Consider the following 20,060-nt stretch of genomic DNA (forward strand, 5'->3'; position numbering starts at 1 on the left):
TGCTATTTTTGACCTTCGAAAATGTTTTTCTCTCGTAAAAGTATTATTCACTTACGGTGGTCAGGGTGAGATTTCCCGTGAAAAGGGTGGGATTTGTTTTATAAATATTTAATTAGTTTAGTGGTAGATGGTTTATAAATATTGAAAAATATAGGTGAAAGAAGAAGAAAGGGGTAAAATTAGAAAAATATTTAATTTGGTGGTGAAATAAGATATTTTGAGAGTGGAAGTAGCACGTCTCTAAATCTTCTTACACGTTCATCCTTATGAGGTCAAATTCAACATAATTTTCTAAATTTCGCGGAATGTTTCTTTAGTTTGTACTCGTTTTGTGAAGAAAAAACACAGTTTCTGATGCATCACAATCAGATATTTACAAGCCAAGAGACACATCTTATAATCATCTTGTTCAAAATGTGAAGCTTGAATGGGGTTAAACGGGTGCAAATGAAGAATATTCCACATAATCTAAAATATGCCACTAAATTTAACACCGCAAAACATGTAAGAAAATTCATAGTAGAGGGAGTGACTGTAATTCCCCAAACATGTGGGGGGTTTTTGTAATTTAACCTTACTTCAATGGGTGGCCATAATTGGAAGAATGAAATATTGTATGCCAAAATTTATAATAGAATAACTTATAGGTCTTCCTCTAAAATAAAATAAAAATCAAGTACAACCAAACAAAATATGCAAAGATGAGTCTATAATCACTATAACATTATAGCCAAGAACATACTAAAATATTACTGTCTGAACCACGATGAACTCTTGTCCAAAATAAAAGGACTAGCAAAGAGAGAAAAAGAAAAAGAAAAAAAAAAGAAAAAAAAAAGAAAAAAAAAAGAAAAAAAAAAGAAAAAAAAAAAAGAAAAAAGAAAAGAAAAGGTCCTGAAATTCAATTTAAGTAATAAATAAGAGATTCTCTCAGTCCATTCTTCAAACAATAAAATGAGACCGAGTCTAATTCGAGGATGTGGTCCAGTATGTCAATGTCATACCATATATATACCACAAAGCATCAAATCTTTCAATCTTCTCAAATTCTTGCACCACAAGACACACCACTACTGTGTGTGTGTGTGATTGACAATCACAAAAAACTTTTACTCACCGCAAAACCTAAAAACGGCACAATCCAGATTTCAGCACATCACCTCGCCAAATATTCTGAGAAAATCGGGAAAAGAAAAAAAAAAAAGATACAGCCACAAGGATTAGGATCAAGAATTTGAAACAAAATGTTGTAAGTTGAAGTTAAAACGTATATATTTTTGGGGTAGACAGTTATATGAGTCGAAACTTACCCAATGTAGAAGAATCGTTATCCTTGGTAGCTGGAACAGTTTTTACTAAGAAATCCTGAACTGATCTCCAGTAGCGATCACCGCCTGATAACCATGTATCCATATGCATGCCTGTAGGGAATTCTACAAATGTGCATTGTCGATTGTGCGCAGCTGCTTTAGCATATAACATCTCCATGTGCGACGGGGGAACCATTTCGTCTTGTAGTCCAGAGAGTAGGAGGATCGGTTGTTTGATCTGTGGATTTAGAACATAATAATATATAAATTAACACAACTCACCGGAAAGTTGAAAAACGGCATGACAGATAAATTCAAAACCTGTCTGCATAAAGGACTGAAGAATAGAAAAGATATTTTCTTATATGTGAAATACGACCAAATATTAGTAATATCTTAAAAATAATTATGTATCTCGTATAGTCATATTTCATGTGTCCTACTCTTATCATGGTAATAGTTTTGCACAGTCAAATTATCTTTGCACGAGGCGTATCTTAGTTCATGTACCCCCACAAATAAAAACAAACATTAGTAATATCTTGAAAAGAATCTAGTATAATATTTCCCGTACCATCACTATTATAGTTAAACAGTGCTAAATATATTTGTCCAAGGCTTTTCTTTGTTCATGCCTGGCTTAAAATTTTCAAATCCAAGACATAATCTTCGGCTCAAACTTGATAGTATTTGAACTCGTATAAAGCTTCTGAACATTAACAAGCTGAGAATGTGGCCTTAAGCCATACAGAGCTGATTGACAGCATACTTTTCTTAAGAGGCACCTATACTAAAAATTAGGTGCACGCAAGAGAATTCATTCACATGTAGACTCACCTGACCAATAACATCAATGGTGCTCCACGGTGAACGAACTAGAAAATTCAAAATTTTCGGATCCTTTGAGCTACTTCTTCCAATAAACCACTTCAGAAACGGCAATAGAACTCCAGCCATGTCCAGGATGGATGTAAAAGTGTTTTCTAATATTAATGCAGCAACCTGCAATAACAGAGCAAGGAAAACTTTTGTGATAAAGGTTGGTATACCAGCAAACTAGGAATATATTAGCTCAGCTGAAACAATGCTATGCAGAAAAACTACCGGTGAGTGGAAAATTAATTAGATAATGTAAAGAGGATGTAAAATGACAAACTGGTAAACATATAGCACTCGCCCAACAGAAAATTAATGTGGATAACCAACGATTCATGAAAAAATAAATTCAATAGAGGGATGTTTTGTATTTCTTTCGGCTCAAAAGAAGGGTATATTGGAGATAATTTACTGCCCAAAAGAGTACACATATTGCATTGTTTTTTGAAAAAAAATTTAGAAGTGTTACAGGATATTAGAGTAATGTCGAATTTTCTGGATACTTGTGAGTTTTTTTGAGTTTCATACGGAAGCCCCAGTGTGAAGCACAATTGAGATCGAACCCCATTAACATGCAACAATAGATCATATATGAATAGTTTAACCATTCAGACTAAGAAGACTGGTCCTATCCACTGACAAGGTAAAAAGGAAAAAAGGACGCAAGAACAAAATTAGTTCTCAGCCTGCACAACTTTGAATGAAACACATCCTTAGGGGTATCACCTTGTCCGGGTTGTTTTTGGCCAGCACTGCTCCAACAGCTCCCCCAAGCGACCTTCCAAAGACTACAAGTCTGGAAGTGTCAATATCTGTCCTCTGAACCAGATGCTCCAATGCAGCCTACTCATCATGAACACGGCATGAATTAGAATTGGATTTATCTAGTGATATTTACAGACCCCACAGCCACAAACCCCATACAACCATCTTCCTCTTAAGAAAAGATTGATAGCATCAACTGGAAGACAGTGAAATGTTAAGCTAAGTAAAACATGATAGTGAGAATGCAAACCTGCGCGTCTTTTGTAATACCATGTTGAGAAGGAAATCCGTCACTAGCTCCATAACTGAGTATTTCCAAAGCAGAAACGAGCAAATTTGATGCACGCTTATAGAAGAAAACAAAATGTTGGAGACAATCTACAGATAAAATAAATGGCTTACCCTCTGTAAGAAAGCATGAAAACATTGCATTGCAGTTTCTGCAACATAATTCGAACCATTTCAAGACGATGAGCAATATCTGTAATTAATTAGTCAAGGCCCTAGAACAGATGTACTCCGGTTCATACCTAATTAGGAAAATAAATCTTTGGCAGCAATCTTGACATACTATATCAATATATAGTTCAATATTTAACTCCCTTCAAACAGTAGAACAATGAAAGGATACTGCCAGCATTTTCCTGGAAAAAGAGAACAGTGGGACCTGCAAAACTCATGATACCGGGTCTTAGGGTTAGTGTTATGCACAGCATAGTTGAAAGAAGAAAAGATAAATGAGTCATAACATAGTTGATAACTGATTCCATACTTAAAAAAATTAATGGAACAATAGACTTATACAAAGTAGTAAGGCATTCATTATGGAATCAGACCCTTCTACAATTAATAGTAAGCTAATTATATGAACTATGGGACACAATATTAAAGCTGATTTACCAAATCAAGTATCTATCTGTCACATTCAACAATAGACAAATATTTCAGACCGCGAGAATAATAGTTTATGATGGCTTAGATTACATATCAAACAAGTTCCCAATGCATACATATATAACAAATTCTCCTGCAATATTAAATATCCTTGAAAATTGTCTCTTCGGAAACTTAGAGTAAGTCCGGTCACAAAGAAACGTTAAATGGTCAAAGAAGAGAAAGACGATGGAGAAGTATGTTTGACAGCATATTAATTAATTTTCTGCTAAATGAGTAATTTATTGGTATAGTTAGTTGGGTGCGATTTTTGCTTCCATACAGACGGTAACATTTACACTAAATATAACAAATTATAAGATAAACTCAACAACATTTCCTATAAAACTGAGTTAGCACTATCATAATAGTACAGCAGAACAAAATTCTAAATGCTTGCCATACATAAAATAGCCGACACACAATAGGGAAAGGGAAAAATTAAAGCAGCAATCTCAACCAAATGAAGCAATCAACATAAACACTCTGAAAATTAAAACTATCAATACTACTCTATCTGAAATGCCAACAGCCTTAACACAATTATTAGAACAAAAAGAACAGTAGCAAAAGCAAATATACTAAACAAAATAACATCAACTTATGCTGCAACTTTTTAGTACTATTGCCTATCTGGGTACTTAACCAAAAAAAGACCCTAGTTCGGATTCCACGAATCGATACCTTTCCTCATAGTTAAATTTTTACCCTCGGCTGCAAGCTAGTATTTGAATCAAAATCAATCAGCAGCACCCTAATACCAAGAGATCACCCACACATAATTACCCCAAATAGTAACATAACCCTTTTTCTAACCGAACTACCACAAAAACCTAAACAATCTACAAACGAATTATCATCAACAGAACCAGATTCACTTTAATTACAGTTAGCTGCACAGATCAAAGTACAACCCTAACAAATTGCAAAACTCAAAAAAGAAGAATGAAATGAACCTCTGCAATCGGGGAAGAGCTTGATGAACCAGGCGTGGAGGCGGACGCCGTCGGAGGATGTGAGCCAGACGTCTTCGTACAGGAGGTGGAGTCGGGCAGGGGTGATGGGGTACGATTTAGCGAGTCCGGGCAGCACGGGCACGTAGACGAGCTTCTCCTGAAAAGCAACCAGTAATGCCATACCCGCCACCACAATTCCGCCAACTCCGTAGAGCAGCGCGCTGACGTACGCCACCATGGATTTGATGATGCCTTCAACAGTTGATGTTTCTCTCTCTACACTACGAGCGGGTATGTGTGAGAAGCATGTAGGCACTTGGGTTTGCCGATCGATGCGCAGAGGAATTGAATTTGCTGCTCGGGGTAGAGGAACAACGCAGGGAGTAGAATAAAGTGGTGGGACTTTTTCGCTGGGTGAAACGGCGTCGTTTGATGAGCTAATCGCCCCTTCACTTTCTTTTTGGATTTTCTTTTTTTCAAGGGTAAATTACAAACACCCCCCTGAGGTATGGTCCCTCTTGTTTGGATAATTACATCTACCCCCTCAACTATGATTTTTTCTTACACCTCCACCCTTATGTTGTCAAATTCAACATAATCATCTAGATTTCGTGGAATGTGCTCTAGTTTGTACTCGTTTTGTGTAAAAATACAGTTTCTGATGCACCACAATCTGATATATACAAGCCAAAAAACACATATTATAATCATCTTGCTTCAAAATGTAGAGTTCGAATGGGATGAAACAGGTACAAAAGTGATAATATTTCATATAATCTCGAACATTCCACTAAATTTGAGGAGTTGAGGGGGTAGTTGTAATTATTCAAACAAGATGGGGATTTTCATAATTTAACCATACCTCAGGGGTGGCTGTAATTTACCATTTTTTCAAAGGTTAATACAAATATATACACAAGTGTGTTACAATCATTTTTAGGATTGTTTGATTATTTTATTTTTATTGTTTCTTTTTATAATTGTATAGCATGTTATTCGGTCTAATTTAGCACGACCCAACAAAATAAGGTCCAAGTGCATTGGGCTCATGTCCATAAAAGGAGATAAATCCACATGGAGTGGGCACGAGCACGAGATTGTTCGAGTAAGCTAATATTGATTGTGAGCACAAAGTAGTTTGTGTAGTCGTCTACTCATGAGACCAAAGAGCGAGTACGAAGTAGCCAACGAGTAGTGAACCAAGAGTAATTGACGAGACGAGCAGAAGATAGTAGGTGTCATCTCATAACTTAGTCAGTTAGTCAGTAAGATATGAAAAATATTTTGGACTTGAATTGACCCTATTAATGATCTGAACAAAATCAATGAAATCCACAAATATATTTACTACGGCAAGAGACATCAAAATACATTTCTCTCTCGCTCGCTCTATATTCACATATTATCTTCAGGTCTAAGGACTTTCTGACTCGGGCGTTGAAGTGCAAATGTCGGGGCACCTCTCCCCACCCTTTTGCAGCTCCACAGTATACATGCCCAAAGACATAATGAGTTCCAAAATACAGAAATTTCATAAAGCGGTCGGAGCTGCCGCGTGACCATGTACTAAGCTCACAAGTTACATCTGATTTTTTGAATCATTGTCAACGATTCAAAATGTAATCTATATTGAAATCATATAAATTCTCACAAATCCACTCATCAAATAACCATTCAACTTAGCCGCAGCTTTTACGAGATAACGAGTATTTCACCCGTACGATGCACGTAAATAATTTATACTAATTAAATATTTATATTTATATGGAGAAATAATCTCTTGGATTGGTCCGGTTAATTGGGCTAACTTAGACATAACTATTTGTTGGATCAACTTAAGCTTAATTATTAATACTATTGGTTTGAGTTGTGCTTGGCCCATCAATGTATTTAAATATGATTAAAACTTAAAACCAACAAAAAGGCTCAAACTTGTCAAAGCACAGCCCATATTCAAATTCACCCTCCCTCTTTCTTTAATTATCACCATTTTCTTTATTTTTTCTTTTCGTACTTCATTTTGCCTCTCGTCTTCTTCTCCTCAATCTAGAAATCTTCTGTACCAGCTCAAATAATTTCTGTGTGCTGTTTGGACCAAGTAAATTTGACACCGCGCCCTTCTTTGTTTTCTTCGAATACTAAATAAATTTAAAATTAAAAAAAAAAAGGGAAGAAACAATACTCATAATTAATGTAAGAGATTGTTTGACCCATGCTTTGTACTTTATAATTAATGTGAGCAGGAATCTCTGCTATGGCGCAATTTAAGGGCCGGCATTAAAATGCCCTGATCACCATTCACCACCACCACCACTCCTCTTTCCTTCTATCCTAAAACCCTCTCCATTCTGAGATTTCTCATCTATTTTAATTTGTTTTAGTATATGCTGATTTTTCTGAGTTAGATTTACCCATCTGTACACATAAATTGGTCTGTTTTTTTTGATTGATTGATCTGGATGCGGAAGGGGATTAATTGGAATGATTTGGTTGTAGGAGTGTATGTAAGTATATGTATCGATAGATTTGCAGAAAACGACGAAGATGCTTACATGCATAGCACGTTTGAAGCAATCGAGTGACGATTCGCGTTCAGTGGATCATCATCCGCCTCCGGAGAAACCGAACGACTCCAATGGCGGTCCGAGTAAACAAGTCGTCAGAACTCTCTCCTCTCAGGTCAATAATTCGATTCATCATTTTTTATTTTTAGGTTTTTTTTTTTTTTTTTTTTTGGAGAGGAATTCGAATTTTCTACCGACATTCTGAAGAAAAAAAATTGTTGCGAGGATTTTTCGCAGATCAAGGATGTGGCGTTGAAGGCGTCAGGCGCGTACCGCCACTGCGCGCCGTGCGCGAATCATCCGGTGGCGCAGCAGCCGAAGAACGGGAGCTTCAGCGCCAGCCGCGAGTCGGACTCGGATAAATTCCGGTGGTCGTACCGGCGGACGGGGAGTTCGAGCTCGACTTCCACGGCGGGGCGTAAGGAGCTGAAGGCGAGGCTGAAGGGAATTTCTAGCGGGGAGGAGACGCCGGTGTCAGCGAGCGGGCGGCGGGTCGACCCGGTCGTGTTTGTTGAAGAGAGCGAGTCGAAGGAGTGGGTGGCTCAGGTCGAACCAGGTGTCCTAATTACCTTTGTGTCCTTGCCACGTGGGTGCAATGACCTTAAGCAGATCAAATTCAGGTACTTCTTTTACCCTTTTTCATATATTATATCGACATTTTTTATGGGATTTTTGATTGGCTGAAAAAGTTATTTGTTGTTTATTTTATTTTTTAGAATGTGATGAATTTCTTATTTGCTTGTTCGTAGTATTTGATTTTTCTTGACTTTGGTTACCAATAAATGTGAGGGCCACTACATGATTAAATCATCACCGGATATATCCCAATTTGTCCATTTTATACTCTAACCTCGATAAATTAATAACCTCGTTTAAATAATTTTTTTTTTCGATTTCGACTCAATAAAGACATACTAAATTATTAGTTTGATAATTTAATAATTCGTAAGTTAATAAAATTTTACTAGTACCGACTCTATTAATTTATAGAGGTCTAACTGCAGTTCTTTTTAAAAAGTCTGAAATGCTTTTATATTCAAGACTTATGCCGAAATTTTCAATTTTTTTTCATCTCTAAAATTTAATTTTTAAATAAGGATGGTTACATAAAAATGTAACATGTGAGTATTGTGGATGGAGAGGCTATGATTTGGCATAATTGGTGTCGTTAAATCGCCATCATGAGTAGTTAGGAGGATGAATTATTGAAAGAGCATTTTTGAAAAGAAAAAAAAGGGCTATATTTGCGCTTAAGACAACAAAAATGAGTTAATAAGCAAAAGGGCAATTACAGGTATGCTCAAATTATGAAAAAATTCCTCATGTTTTGGTAATTACGACCACCTATCAACTATGTGTTATCTTATATGTTCATTCTTACGGTGACAAATTTATGTATTGGAGTGGGGTTTTTTTGTAAGACAAGTTGAGGGAGAGAGTAGTTGTAATTATCCAAACATGAAGGATTTTTTTTCGTAATTTAAGCTTAGCTGGCCGTAATTTGCCCAAAGAAAATTGTTCATTTATGAGTGATGTAACTTATAGTAAATTTAGGCGCCATAGGCAAAGAAGCTAGATGAGAACATTTGTTTAAAATTAATAACTATTCCAATCATTATGGCAAGTCCATGAGAAAAGATAACTAGGACCCCTTTACAAAAGTCTAAATTAAATGTTTACTAATCGTTGTTGCCTTGTCGGGAAACCCCATTCCTTTCGTTTTCCCAATCTTTGTCACGCTTATGTATGAAAATGAATGTATATTTTACGTTTGGCATCCTTATATATCTTTGTCCCGTGAATGAACCGAGACTTTACATTATATTCCGGTGAGAATATACAATCATATAATTTGTTGATTTTCGTAGCGCATATTCTGCAATCCCATTAATTCGTGGGAGAAGTGGATGCCCTCTAATCAAAGTCAAATGCAGTTAGATTTAAATTCTACATGCAGCAACTCTATTCAAGATTAGGTAGGTCCAACTTAGTGGATTACCATAATAGAGTAATATATAATACTTAATAATTTATAAGTATGATTAAAGATGATGCTTGATTAGTTGGGATGATATTTTTGAAGTCATGCTATTTACACCACAGAAAAAAAATAATCTCAATCTACCACCCATATTCATATTTACTAAATTACCCTTATTTGAAATGTCTAGCATACCCTCAATAGTCAGACTTGAATTCAAGAACAAGTCATGTTCAGTTCTCATGGCAATGCTGGAATCTTATCACTTGCTCAATTTTTATTGTTACATATTTTTTTTTAAAATCTGATTAACGTAATTAGTCTTTTAAATCAACAGTCGAGAAATGTTCGACAAATGGCTAGCACAAAGGTGGTGGGCAGACAACTCCGAAAAAGTGATGGAACTCTACAACGTGCAGAGGCTAAACCGCCAGGCTGTCCCGTTACCTTCGACCCCAACAAGGTCCGAGAATGATGACATCAGCAGCCCTGTCACACCACCACTATCTCATGAGAGACAGCCTCCACCTCGTACAGATCTACACCAACCAATAGGAACAGAGACGACGACGACGACGGAATATTCCTCGTCAGATTCTTGCAGTGTACTTTCTTCAACAACTCCAAAGCTCTCGAGTACTCTAAGCAGTACTACTACTACTAAAACAGAAACATCTTCGTCTACTTCTGGAGAGATGTCCGTTGGGAATAATAACGGGAGCTGTTCAGAGAGTAGTGAGTGGGTGGAGCAGGATAAGCCCGGTGTGTACATTACCATCAGATCGCTGCCCGATGGACGTGGAAGAGAACTCGTACGTGTGAGATTCAGGTTAGTCATCTCATCTAGCTAACTACATACTCTATATGTATATGTGTGTGTATATATAGTAAGAGCTGAATGTGAAGTCGAATTTTCAGTCGGGAGAAATTCGGGGAGATGCATGCTAAAGTGTGGTGGGAAGAGAACAGAGCAAGGATACATAAGCAGTACTTGTGATTGGATTAGGAACAAGATGAAGAGTGGTGATGAAAGAGAAAGCGGTATACTATATATATACATGTGTGTGTAATTTCAGTATTTTTTATGGAAGACTTTGTTGTATACATATTTGAATTTGAATAGGACAGCCTACAGTTTACAGTTCATAAAATTTTGGATTTTATAAGTTCCATCAAATGTATGAGATTTAATATATTGTATTTGTATTCTTATTGTAATATCATTTCTTTTATGGTAAATTACGTCCACTATGAGGTAAGGTCAAATTACGAAAAAACTCTCATATTTGGGTAATTAGTAATTACAATCAACCCCTCAACTATGAATCTCTTGCACGTCCACCTTGTGTTAGTAGAATTTTCTAGAATGTGTGGAATATTCTTCAGTTTGTACTCGTTTTAAGCTATTCGAGTTCCATATTTTGAAACAAAATGATTATACGATGTGTCTCTTAGACTTGTAAACATAGGTTGTGGCGCACGATTGCATTTTTTTACAAAACGAATGCAAACTAAAGAACATTACACGAAATTTAGAAGATTCAGTTAATTTGACGTCATAATGGTGAATATGTAAGATAATTCATAATTGAGGAGATAATTGTAACAATCCAATCGGTAGGGATTTTTTTGTAATTTGACATTAACCTTAAAGGGCGTACGTAATTTACCATTTCTTTCTTTTAATGTGTATAGTGAGCTTATTTTCATATGCTCGTATTAAACTCGATTTGATTGAAGTTGTTAAGTTAAATTTATTTATAATTTAAAATTATTTAATTAAAACCCTTGATCGAACCTGGATTTGATTAGCAGTTTGAGAGTGTTAACAGTAAAAACCTCAGTTCCCAAATTGAACATGCCAAATTCTGCTGTAAGATGCATGGCAGATTGCTCCTGAAAATGAACGCCAGTGAAATGCTCTCATCTACATCAATCTTCCGTCTCCAAATTCGTGCCTTTTCTGCCAAATTTCGATCCTACAGAAATTTCGATAGAAATCGCACCACAAACAGCAACAGAGGAATACTCGGCTGCAGTTCCGATACGACGCCGATTCGTTCGATTTCATCGGCGACAACCGCGATCATGGGGTCCGATGAAGCTAGGGTTCCTCCTGCTATTCCGCCGCCCACTCCTCCTGTCACCAAGGCGAGTTGAGTTCTCTCGATATTATGTCACAGTTCTGCAATTTTTATTTATTTTTTTAAATTTTGTGTCCGGTGTTACTCATTGCTACAGTAAACAGTACGGTGATTCATTTTGCATATTGTTTCAGTTCAAAATCGCTCTGTGCCAGTTATCGGTGACCGCTGACAAGGAAAGAAACATTGCTCATGCTCGTCAAGTAATTGAGGAGGCTGCAGGAAAGGGTGCTCAACTGATTCTTCTTCCTGTAAGTATGGATTTGTGTGAATTTTTCATTCATTGTTTGTGGTTATCTAATTTTAAGTGCTTGTGCATTTCGTCGTTTTCTTAAAAATCTCGATGTTGAATATTAGATTTATATGATGTCCATCCACTTTGATGTCAGGAAATATGGAATAGTCCATATTCAAATGATAGTTTTCCAGTATATGCAGAGGATATTGATGCTGGTGGGGATGCATCTCCTTCAACTGCAATGTTATCCGAACTTTCTCGTAGTCTACAGATCACCATCATTGGTGGGTCCATACCCGAGCGAAGTGGTGAGAAGTTGTATAATACCTGTTGTGTCTTCGGTACAGATGGCAAGCTTATGGCTAAGCACAGAAAGGTATATGATTTTTCTTCTGTTTCCTTTAAATAGAACCCCAAAAAAAAAAAACCTTGAGGTCAAAGGATGGCATTAATCGGAGTTCTTTTGTTATTTACAGATTCATCTCTTCGATATTGATATACCTGGCCAAATGACCTTTAAAGAATCAAATACTCTCACGGCAGGGGAGACCCCCACCATCGTGGACACAGGTTTTACCTGCCTTGCTTTTATTCTAATAATTAAGGATCTTCGTACCATTAAGGAAGACAATTCGGCTTGATTTATGTATTTATTTGTCTTCTCTTGTTAAATGCTAATTAGCTTGAAGTATTAATATTGGAAAATTAAAAAATGACGCTCTTATGCCACTGACAAAAAAAATCACTTGACGAACAATTTGCTGCCTGTAGGTTTATTTGAAGCCATAGATTTTCTGAATCTGAAGTAAATGTTTTGCAAGTTCAAAGTCCGTTAGTCTCTACTGGATGGATTTTCTCATTACAACGTGTCAATATATTGTCCACTTACTATATGCAAACTCATCTTCAGATTTTTAATTAAGTGTGGCATCAGTGGTATGTCTAGTCAAAATAGCAAACACCTACTGCTGGAATGCAGTCATGATTCATGAATCATGAAGTTATAATATCAGTAATTTATCATTGAAAACTTTGAGTCAACCCACATCTCATGCCAAGTCAAACATTTAATTACGATTGAAGGAGTATAAATCTTTTCATATAACGATCTGCTGCATTCTGTAATTTTATTTTCTTGATCATGTGTACATAGCAACAAATACAGTAGACAAAAACCAAATAAGCTCTTAGATGTCCATTACTCGAATGAGTTTGTTACTTTGTTTGCCTGAGGTTGAGTTTTTGCATCTGATGAGTGTAACGGAAGTCTCTTTTGGGTAGATGTTGGACGTATTGGTATAGGTATATGTTATGACATCCGATTCCAAGAGCTAGCAGCAATATATGCAGCCAGAGGTACTGTTCCTTGTGCTATCTAACTTGCTGTGAGATTAATACACTCTTTTTCTCCCTCGTTTAACTTTTTTTCTACATGGTGTATTCTTTGCTGATTGTTAGGTGCCCATCTGCTCTGCTATCCTGGGGCTTTTAACATGACTACCGGCCCTCTTCATTGGGAGTTATTGCAGCGAGCAAGGTAAAAAATGACCAATCTTCTGTGTTAATAAAAGCTTTACTAGCAAATTTTCCTAGTATTAACATTGTAATTAATTTTGTAAGTTTGGTACTAACATGTTTGCTTCTTGATGTACAGAGCAGCAGATTGTCAGGTACTTTAGCATCCCTGTTAATCCTATCTAAAATGACCTTTAAGCTTCAAAGTGATGATATAACAAGCCAGAACTTGATATGTGTTGAAGCAGTGAAGTGAACCCTTAACCCTACCCTGCGTGTTGGATTTTTTGTGTTCTGTTGTTCTGATAATTTTACAACTTTTATCTTTCTAAGACGATGCAATTTGGAATTGTTTGCTTTGAGACTAAAAAAACTGCTTAGTACAGTAGATGATCAGTAGTGAGGCTTGTCGATGTTACGATAACCTCGTTTTACTTAAATAATTCCTTCACCAAGTCTATCCAATTTATGGAACAATATGATAATTTCACACCTGATAATTAATAGTCCTCCGGTCAACGAGTCTTTCCATACAATTATTGAATGAATCTCTATTATGTAAAAGTGCCTAATATATGTTAACAAGAGACTTGCACCGGTCAATCAATATGAGCATGTATAATTAACTGGAGTTGCTGCTGATTTTACAGCTGTACGTGGCAACTTGTTCACCAGCCAGAGACTGCGGTTCTAGTTATGTGGCTTGGGGGCATTCGACTCTTGTTGGGCCGGTAAGTATGGTGTCCCATATTTGTTATGATTTTGAAATGTTGAGAGCCACCTGAATTCTTGATTCTGGTTTATGCAATTTCAATGTGAGTGATGAATAAATAAACTTTATCGCAGTTTGGTGAAGTTCTTGCAACCACGGAACATGATGAGGCTATTGTTATATCAGAGATTGATTATTCGCTTATCGAGCAAAGAAGGTAATTTCCTAATAAACTGGAAAGAAACTGAAAAGAATTTGCAGAAATGAATTGTAATTACAGGTTTTGTCAAGAATTTGTACGATCGATTAATTTTTCGGACATGTGACTGAATTTTATTCGACCCGTTTATTTCTTGCATTGCAGATCATATCTTCCATTTCAGAGGCAACGCCGAGGGGACCTTTACCAGCTTATCGATATTCAGCGGCTGAGTTCCACAAAGACGAGTTGAGGGCTTTTTTTCATTTTACTCGGAGCAAAACATCCAACCAACTGAGTTAAGTTTGGCAATCCACACGAGTTAGGCAGATATATCGAAAAGTAACGAAAAGTAAATGCTTCTTTCTCGTAGTTCAATACAGTACAGCCATTTTGTGAAAATAATTTACTCCCAAAGAATGTTCCCTTTTTTTTCTTTTTTTTCAATTAATCGACGTGCTTAATTGCCTTCGGTTGAGGGAAATGGCAGAAGACATGTTTTCGTGCAGTCTCATGGTAGTGCTGGTTCATGCTCAAACTACACTACTTCATAAAATTTAATTCCCCTGTCTGCTTGTACTAGAAATAGATATTTCAACTTTGGAGCATCTGTGATTTAAATTCTGAGTCTGACCTTTCAAACTAACACTGTCTTTTTTAGAGGCAGTAGAATTTTTTTTGACACTGAGAAAGAACTTAAGTCTGTGCCTGTACTTGGTAAAAACAAGAATTTGCCCATCAATTACACACTGTTATGGGTGGGGGTGGGGGGTTCTTGATTTTAACCCATATGGAAACATAGTCCACCCACTCTGATTGGGGCAATCTGGTAAAAGTAACACCCTGTAAATTAAAGGGCTTTCTGGTACTGTCCTGTTATGCCATACGCACGCGTGGTTTTAAAAAAATAATAATATAACAATGAATAAATAAAGAGTAAATTATGGCGATTCCCTGAGTTAAGATCAAATTACGAAAAAAAACCCTCATGTTTGGGTAATTACAACCACCCCTTAACTATAAATCTTGTTATATGTCCACCCTTGTGATGTTAAATTTAGTGGAATTTTCGGGATTATGTGGAATATTATCCGTTTTACACCATTCGAGTTCCACATATTAGAACAAGATGATCATAAGATGTGTTGGCTTGTAAATATCAAATTGTGGTGCATCATAAATTGTATTTTTGCACAAAACGAGTAAAAAATGGATAAAATTCCACGGAATCTAGAAGATTCTGTTGAATTTGACACCATAAGGGTGGACGTGTCGAAGATTCATAGTTGATCGGTGATTTTTTGTATTGATCTTACCTCAGAGGATGGACATAATTTACCCATAAATAAATAAATAAAAACCCTTTTTTGTGAATCCTTCATTCACACACATGCACACTCCTACACTCTATATTTATATACCCTATATACTTTTGAACAGCAGTAACATAAAATTCTCAGTTGTAATAATTATACATTAGCCCAGGATCCAAGCCGTGGCATTTGGCTTTCCTTTGGTTTGTCTTTATCTCTTACCATCAATTAGTTAGCCTGTGTTGTTTCTTCTCTGTTTTCACTTCCTATATTCATTGCACACAATTCTAGTAAGTTAAGCATTGAAGCAAAACTCCTATAGATAATGGCTGTGTGGGAAAAACAGGCTAAAAATAAAGAACCCTCGTTTTCTTCATCGCTCCTCGACTCCATTTACCGCTCCATAGACGAAAACGGAGCCCCGAACGAGCAAAAAATGGAAGACAATTTTCTTCTCCACAGAAGAAACAATGCTGCCGCAAAAGTCGAAGAAGAAATCGAAAGTCTGCGAAAAGCGATCATGATCGAGAAGTGGATGGAAAACTACAAGCCCATTAATACTACTACTACTACTACTACGATGCACTTCCCTTCAAACTCGGGCTCGTCGACGGATTCGAGCATTTTTTCTTCTTCGGAAACAGAGTCCTCTGTTTCAAGATCGTACAAGATTCCGCAGCTCGAGAATAAACCCGCGACGAAAAAATCGAGGGCGCAGAAGATTTACGGAGACTTGAAGAAGGTGAGAGAGCCCGTTTCACCGGGTGGCAGGATCGCGAGTTTCTTGAACTCGATATTCAGTCCGAGAAAGACTAATGAATTGTGCTCAATGAGAAAGTCGAAGTCAATGAAAGACACAACTACTACTACTACTACTGGAACAACGACGACTGCGTCAACGAAGACATGCTCGTTGGAATCGAGATCTTGCTTGAGCAAAAACCGGTCGTCGGGAGATAGCAAGTCGAAGAGGTCCGTTAGATTCTGCATTGTCGATGAAGATTGCCGGCCGTGTGGGAACAAGAGCGTATTATATTACGACGAAAAGGAAGATTTGGTTAATACAACGGTGGCTAATATCGGGAGCTACTTCATCAAGAAAAACACGAAGAATGCGAGGAAGAATCAAGAAGTTAGAGATTTGGATGAATTGAGCTGCGGAAGCTCGGATCTTTTCGAGCTTGAGAATATCGGTAGGTATGAAGAAGAACTGCCTGTGTATGAAACCACAAATCTTGAATTATGCTAATTATTTATTGTTATTATTCTTATTTATATATATTTTTTTTTTTGGTGATTATTCGTGTAGTAGTTACTAATAAGGATCTTTTGTTTGTCTTGAGTTTTTAGCATATAGTATTTACTATTTGGCTGGTTTTACATCTGCAATTCTATTTCATTGACACTTGTGTTTGTGTTATTATTATTTACCTATGAATAATTCAAAATTAAGATGAATTCTTGTTTCTAGAGAGAGAGAGAGAGTAAATTCATAAGTGAAATGATGAAGAGGGTTGGTTTTGTGTAACTTTGAATTGAAGGAAATATGATGTGATATTGCTGTTTTATGATGTTTGCTATGTGGGGATTGGATTGGATTTGACACAACTATACATTATAATCATCTTGTTGCAAATGTTTGTGTAGGGAAGGAAACACACACACAATAGTGTTTTTTTATTTTATTTTATTTATTTATTTTTTATTTTTTTTCAAAAGTCTTGGAATTGTGTTTTACAATGCCCAAACAATTATATAGAGAGAGAGAAGAGTTGAAAATATGGAAAGTGACTTCTTTAGAGAAGAGCAAAAGTCTTTTAGAAACCAGCACACTTCTATTGACCCAAAATAATTTAAATATAATGTGATTTTAAGGCCACATTATAAAGGCAATTTCTATTTATTTATTTATATAATTATTTATTTATAAGATATGTCTGTTAATGACCAACAGAAAGAAAAGGCAAATCCAAAGGCTTTTTTATGTGACAAACCCACAAAAAGGTCATGAAAAAAAAAAAGAAATGTTTTTTTTTTCAGGACTAAAAATAAAAAATAACAATAATAATAATAATAATAAATGATATTTAGAGAGGGGTTAGTGGATGTACACAAGACTCCACAATAGGAATCTCAGTAGTCAAAATATTGGCATCATTTTGCACATGCAACATTACTTTTGCACCACCAAAAAGTGCCCACTTCCTCCTTTTTTGCACCATTTTCAAGCCTTCACAATCATATACATATATTACATATATATATATATATATATATATATATATATATATATATATATATATATATATATATAATATATAATATATATTGTCCTAGGAGCATCTAGAGTTGTACTCTTTTAAGTATTTGAGGAAAATTCTTACAAATGTAATATTAATATGCCTGACAAAATAATATCTCGAACAAATATAAATATTTCCTAATAAAATTTTAAATAATAAACCATGACAATATAACCTTCTTACATAAGTTTTTTGCAGGTCCATTTGTTTCTTCATTAGGACCAATTTTAGGTAAAAGAATTGGGTTCCTAATACTTGGGCTTTGGGCCGTTTGATGGGCTTTGCGCAAATCAAGGCCCAACCCACATTGGTACTACTAAGTATTGATTGGCGTCTTTTTACACACACTCTTTGGACATATAAAAATGCTATTCAATCCCTAGATAAGTGCAAATACTAAGGCCCTGTTTGGTTGCCAAGATGAGTCATGATTAACTAAATAGTTTGACTTAATTTTATGTTTGTTATTCACAATAAATTGTCGGGTCGACCAGTCAAATTTATATAATCATGACTTATCTTGCGTTATTGTAGTTTATCTTGTCTTCTAGTGAGTTTTTTTTGTTGAACATCGCGAGCTACAATGAAATAATTGGGTTTTAGTAGATTATTTGGGTTACACGCTCTTCTATACTCGTTACAATTTAAAACTCAACTTTCATTTTTTTTTTGAACAATGAACAAAAGGAAATTAAAAAGGCACAAGAAAGAAGAACTCCTTAATCAGTACATAACCCTACCCTGAAACAACAAGAAATAAAAAAATGCGCAAAAGAAAATAAAAAAAAGGAACAATTGATATATTTCCTTACGGGAATAGTATAATTTATATCCTTCAAGTTTGAACAAATTTCACATTTGGTCTCTTATATTTTAAAAATTCACATTTTAAATTATTTTTGTTAATTTTCAGTTAGTACTAATGGAATCAAGTTTGTGTCCATCATTGCCTTAATTAACGAACTAACAAAAAATCGACGGAACGAACCAAATATATTAAATTATTGAAATATAAATGATCATGACGAACCAAATGTAAAATTGATGCAAACTTGAAAGTTAAAAACTATAATTTTTCCTAACTAAAGTTAATTGAAAATTTTGAGGGTAGCAACTAGCAAGTATTATTATTTTTTTAATTTATTAATATTCCACGAGATAATTTGTAATTTGGGTTTATATTATGAGAAATTTTGTGCGGCAAATAGGAATGAGATAAGCTTATCACCACAACGAAGATGAGAAGCTGCCACGTGGCAACCAACCTCTGGATACGCCTCCTATTTTCCACCTCTCAAAAAATAACACCATATTCATTTAACCTTCCTTCACTGCAACTCCATCAAATCTTTCTTCCACACACACACACACACACACACACTAAAATGGCCTCAACCTCCGCAGTATCCATGGCGATGCCGCTGTCACGCGCCACCCAAAAGAGGCAAACCCCATCCGCCGATGCTTTCTTCAAGCCGCTGCCGGCGAGGCTATCCTCATCCAAGGGCGGCGCCGCCGGGAAATTCGCAGTCAGGGCTTCGTTGAAGGAGAAGGTTGTCACGGGACTGACGGCCGCCGCGCTGACCGCTTCCATGGTCGTCCCCGACGTGGCGGAGGCGGCCAGCGGCGTGTCGCCGTCGCTCAACAATTTCTTGCTCAGCATCGCCGCCGGCGGGATTGTGCTGACGGGCATCATCGGAGTGGTGGTCGGAGTTTCCAACTTTGATCCCGTCAATCGGGCCTGATCATGATCGAGTCTCTCTCGGCAGAAGCATTTATATTCATGGTGTTTCTTTGTGTGTGTTTTTAGTATGTGTATCTATTCAACTTTTTTCGAGCCCTGTTAAATTTGTGATTTCTTCTGTCAGCTTTGATTCTTCCATGAACATGTCTGAAACAGTATCATAGTCCTAAATTTCAGGTCTTCTTTTATTACATGTACATGCTCTCTCTCTCTCTCTCTCTCTCTCTCTCTCTCTCTCTCTCTCTCTCTCTCTCTCTCTCTCTCTCTCTCTCTCTCTCTCTCTCTCTCTTATATATTAAAAATAAGATTTTATTCAAGAAGACGATTTTAAACAGAGCTTTTGTGATAGTAGATTTTAAAGATTGCATAGTGAAACTCATCTGCTGTTGCATCTAACTAACCACTACGTAGACCTAGGGGTGGAAATTGGAACCGAATATCCGATTTTCGCAGATTTCGATCCGAAATTTTCCGATTTTGGATCAATATTTGACAATCTGAATTCTG

General features: G+C 36.3%; 5 protein-coding genes across 5 annotated transcripts; 4 read left to right on the plus strand and 1 right to left on the minus strand.

Annotated features, from left to right (window-relative positions):
- Nucleotides 1–625: 625 nt before the first annotated feature.
- Nucleotides 626–5,304, minus strand: WAV2 (alpha/beta-Hydrolases superfamily protein). The gene is made up of 8 exons (XM_012992746.2): nucleotides 4,841–5,304; nucleotides 3,583–3,618; nucleotides 3,354–3,432; nucleotides 3,202–3,256; nucleotides 2,913–3,029; nucleotides 2,148–2,312; nucleotides 1,311–1,548; nucleotides 626–1,173 (listed from the first exon to the last, which is right to left on the minus strand). Exons 1-8 carry the CDS (start codon nucleotides 5,076–5,078, stop codon nucleotides 1,157–1,159), a joined length of 945 nt encoding a protein of 314 aa, XP_012848200.2. The 5' UTR covers nucleotides 5,079–5,304; the 3' UTR covers nucleotides 626–1,156.
- Nucleotides 5,305–6,217: 913 nt separating this feature from the next.
- Nucleotides 6,218–10,624, plus strand: LOC105968148 (protein Brevis radix-like 4). The gene is made up of 4 exons (XM_012992769.2): nucleotides 6,218–7,519; nucleotides 7,642–8,024; nucleotides 9,723–10,214; nucleotides 10,304–10,624. Exons 1-4 carry the CDS (start codon nucleotides 7,385–7,387, stop codon nucleotides 10,380–10,382), a joined length of 1,089 nt encoding a protein of 362 aa, XP_012848223.2. The 5' UTR covers nucleotides 6,218–7,384; the 3' UTR covers nucleotides 10,383–10,624.
- Nucleotides 10,625–11,076: 452 nt separating this feature from the next.
- On the plus strand, nucleotides 11,077–14,814 carry LOC105968141 (omega-amidase, chloroplastic). Its single transcript, XM_012992762.2, has 10 exons — nucleotides 11,077–11,536; nucleotides 11,664–11,780; nucleotides 11,919–12,143; nucleotides 12,244–12,337; nucleotides 13,049–13,123; nucleotides 13,226–13,304; nucleotides 13,422–13,437; nucleotides 13,933–14,013; nucleotides 14,129–14,211; nucleotides 14,359–14,814. The coding sequence occupies exons 1-10, from the start codon at nucleotides 11,264–11,266 to the stop codon at nucleotides 14,444–14,446; spliced, it is 1,131 nt and encodes a 376-aa protein (XP_012848216.1). The 5' UTR covers nucleotides 11,077–11,263; the 3' UTR covers nucleotides 14,447–14,814.
- A 758-nt stretch (nucleotides 14,815–15,572) lies between these two features.
- On the plus strand, nucleotides 15,573–16,953 carry LOC105967977 (protein BIG GRAIN 1-like A). The gene has a single exon (XM_012992563.2). The coding sequence runs from the start codon at nucleotides 15,832–15,834 to the stop codon at nucleotides 16,753–16,755; it is 924 nt and encodes a 307-aa protein (XP_012848017.2). The 5' UTR covers nucleotides 15,573–15,831; the 3' UTR covers nucleotides 16,756–16,953.
- Nucleotides 16,954–19,112: 2,159 nt separating this feature from the next.
- LOC105968086 (uncharacterized) lies at nucleotides 19,113–19,750 on the plus strand. The gene has a single exon (XM_012992700.2). The coding sequence runs from the start codon at nucleotides 19,195–19,197 to the stop codon at nucleotides 19,552–19,554; it is 360 nt and encodes a 119-aa protein (XP_012848154.2). The 5' UTR covers nucleotides 19,113–19,194; the 3' UTR covers nucleotides 19,555–19,750.
- Nucleotides 19,751–20,060: the final 310 nt, after the last annotated feature.

The sequence above is a fragment of the Erythranthe guttata genome, chromosome 12, assembly GCF_056151865.1.
Source record: "Erythranthe guttata isolate IM_541 chromosome 12, IM_541, whole genome shotgun sequence".
NCBI classification, from domain to species: domain Eukaryota; kingdom Viridiplantae; phylum Streptophyta; class Magnoliopsida; order Lamiales; family Phrymaceae; genus Erythranthe; species Erythranthe guttata.

Coding starts and splice junctions, on each gene's coding strand:
- WAV2 (XM_012992746.2), bottom strand. CDS start 5,078: ATGGTGGCGTACGTCAGCGCGCTGCTCTACGGAGTTGGCGGAATTGTG. Junction 3,030..3,201: donor GTATTACAAAAGACGCGCAG/GTTTGCATTCTC, acceptor CATGATGAGTAG/GCTGCATTGGAGCATCTGGT. Junction 2,313..2,912: donor CCAAAAACAACCCGGACAAG/GTGATACCCCTA, acceptor CTGTTATTGCAG/GTTGCTGCATTAATATTAGA.
- LOC105968148 (XM_012992769.2), top strand. CDS start 7,385: ATGCTTACATGCATAGCACGTTTGAAGCAATCGAGTGACGATTCGCGT. Junction 7,520..7,641: donor TCAGAACTCTCTCCTCTCAG/GTCAATAATTCG, acceptor GATTTTTCGCAG/ATCAAGGATGTGGCGTTGAA. Junction 8,025..9,722: donor CTTAAGCAGATCAAATTCAG/GTACTTCTTTTA, acceptor TTAAATCAACAG/TCGAGAAATGTTCGACAAAT.
- LOC105968141 (XM_012992762.2), top strand. CDS start 11,264: ATGCATGGCAGATTGCTCCTGAAAATGAACGCCAGTGAAATGCTCTCA. Junction 11,781..11,918: donor CTCAACTGATTCTTCTTCCT/GTAAGTATGGAT, acceptor CTTTGATGTCAG/GAAATATGGAATAGTCCATA. Junction 12,338..13,048: donor CCCCACCATCGTGGACACAG/GTTTTACCTGCC, acceptor TCTTTTGGGTAG/ATGTTGGACGTATTGGTATA.
- LOC105967977 (XM_012992563.2), top strand. CDS start 15,832: ATGGCTGTGTGGGAAAAACAGGCTAAAAATAAAGAACCCTCGTTTTCT.
- LOC105968086 (XM_012992700.2), top strand. CDS start 19,195: ATGGCCTCAACCTCCGCAGTATCCATGGCGATGCCGCTGTCACGCGCC.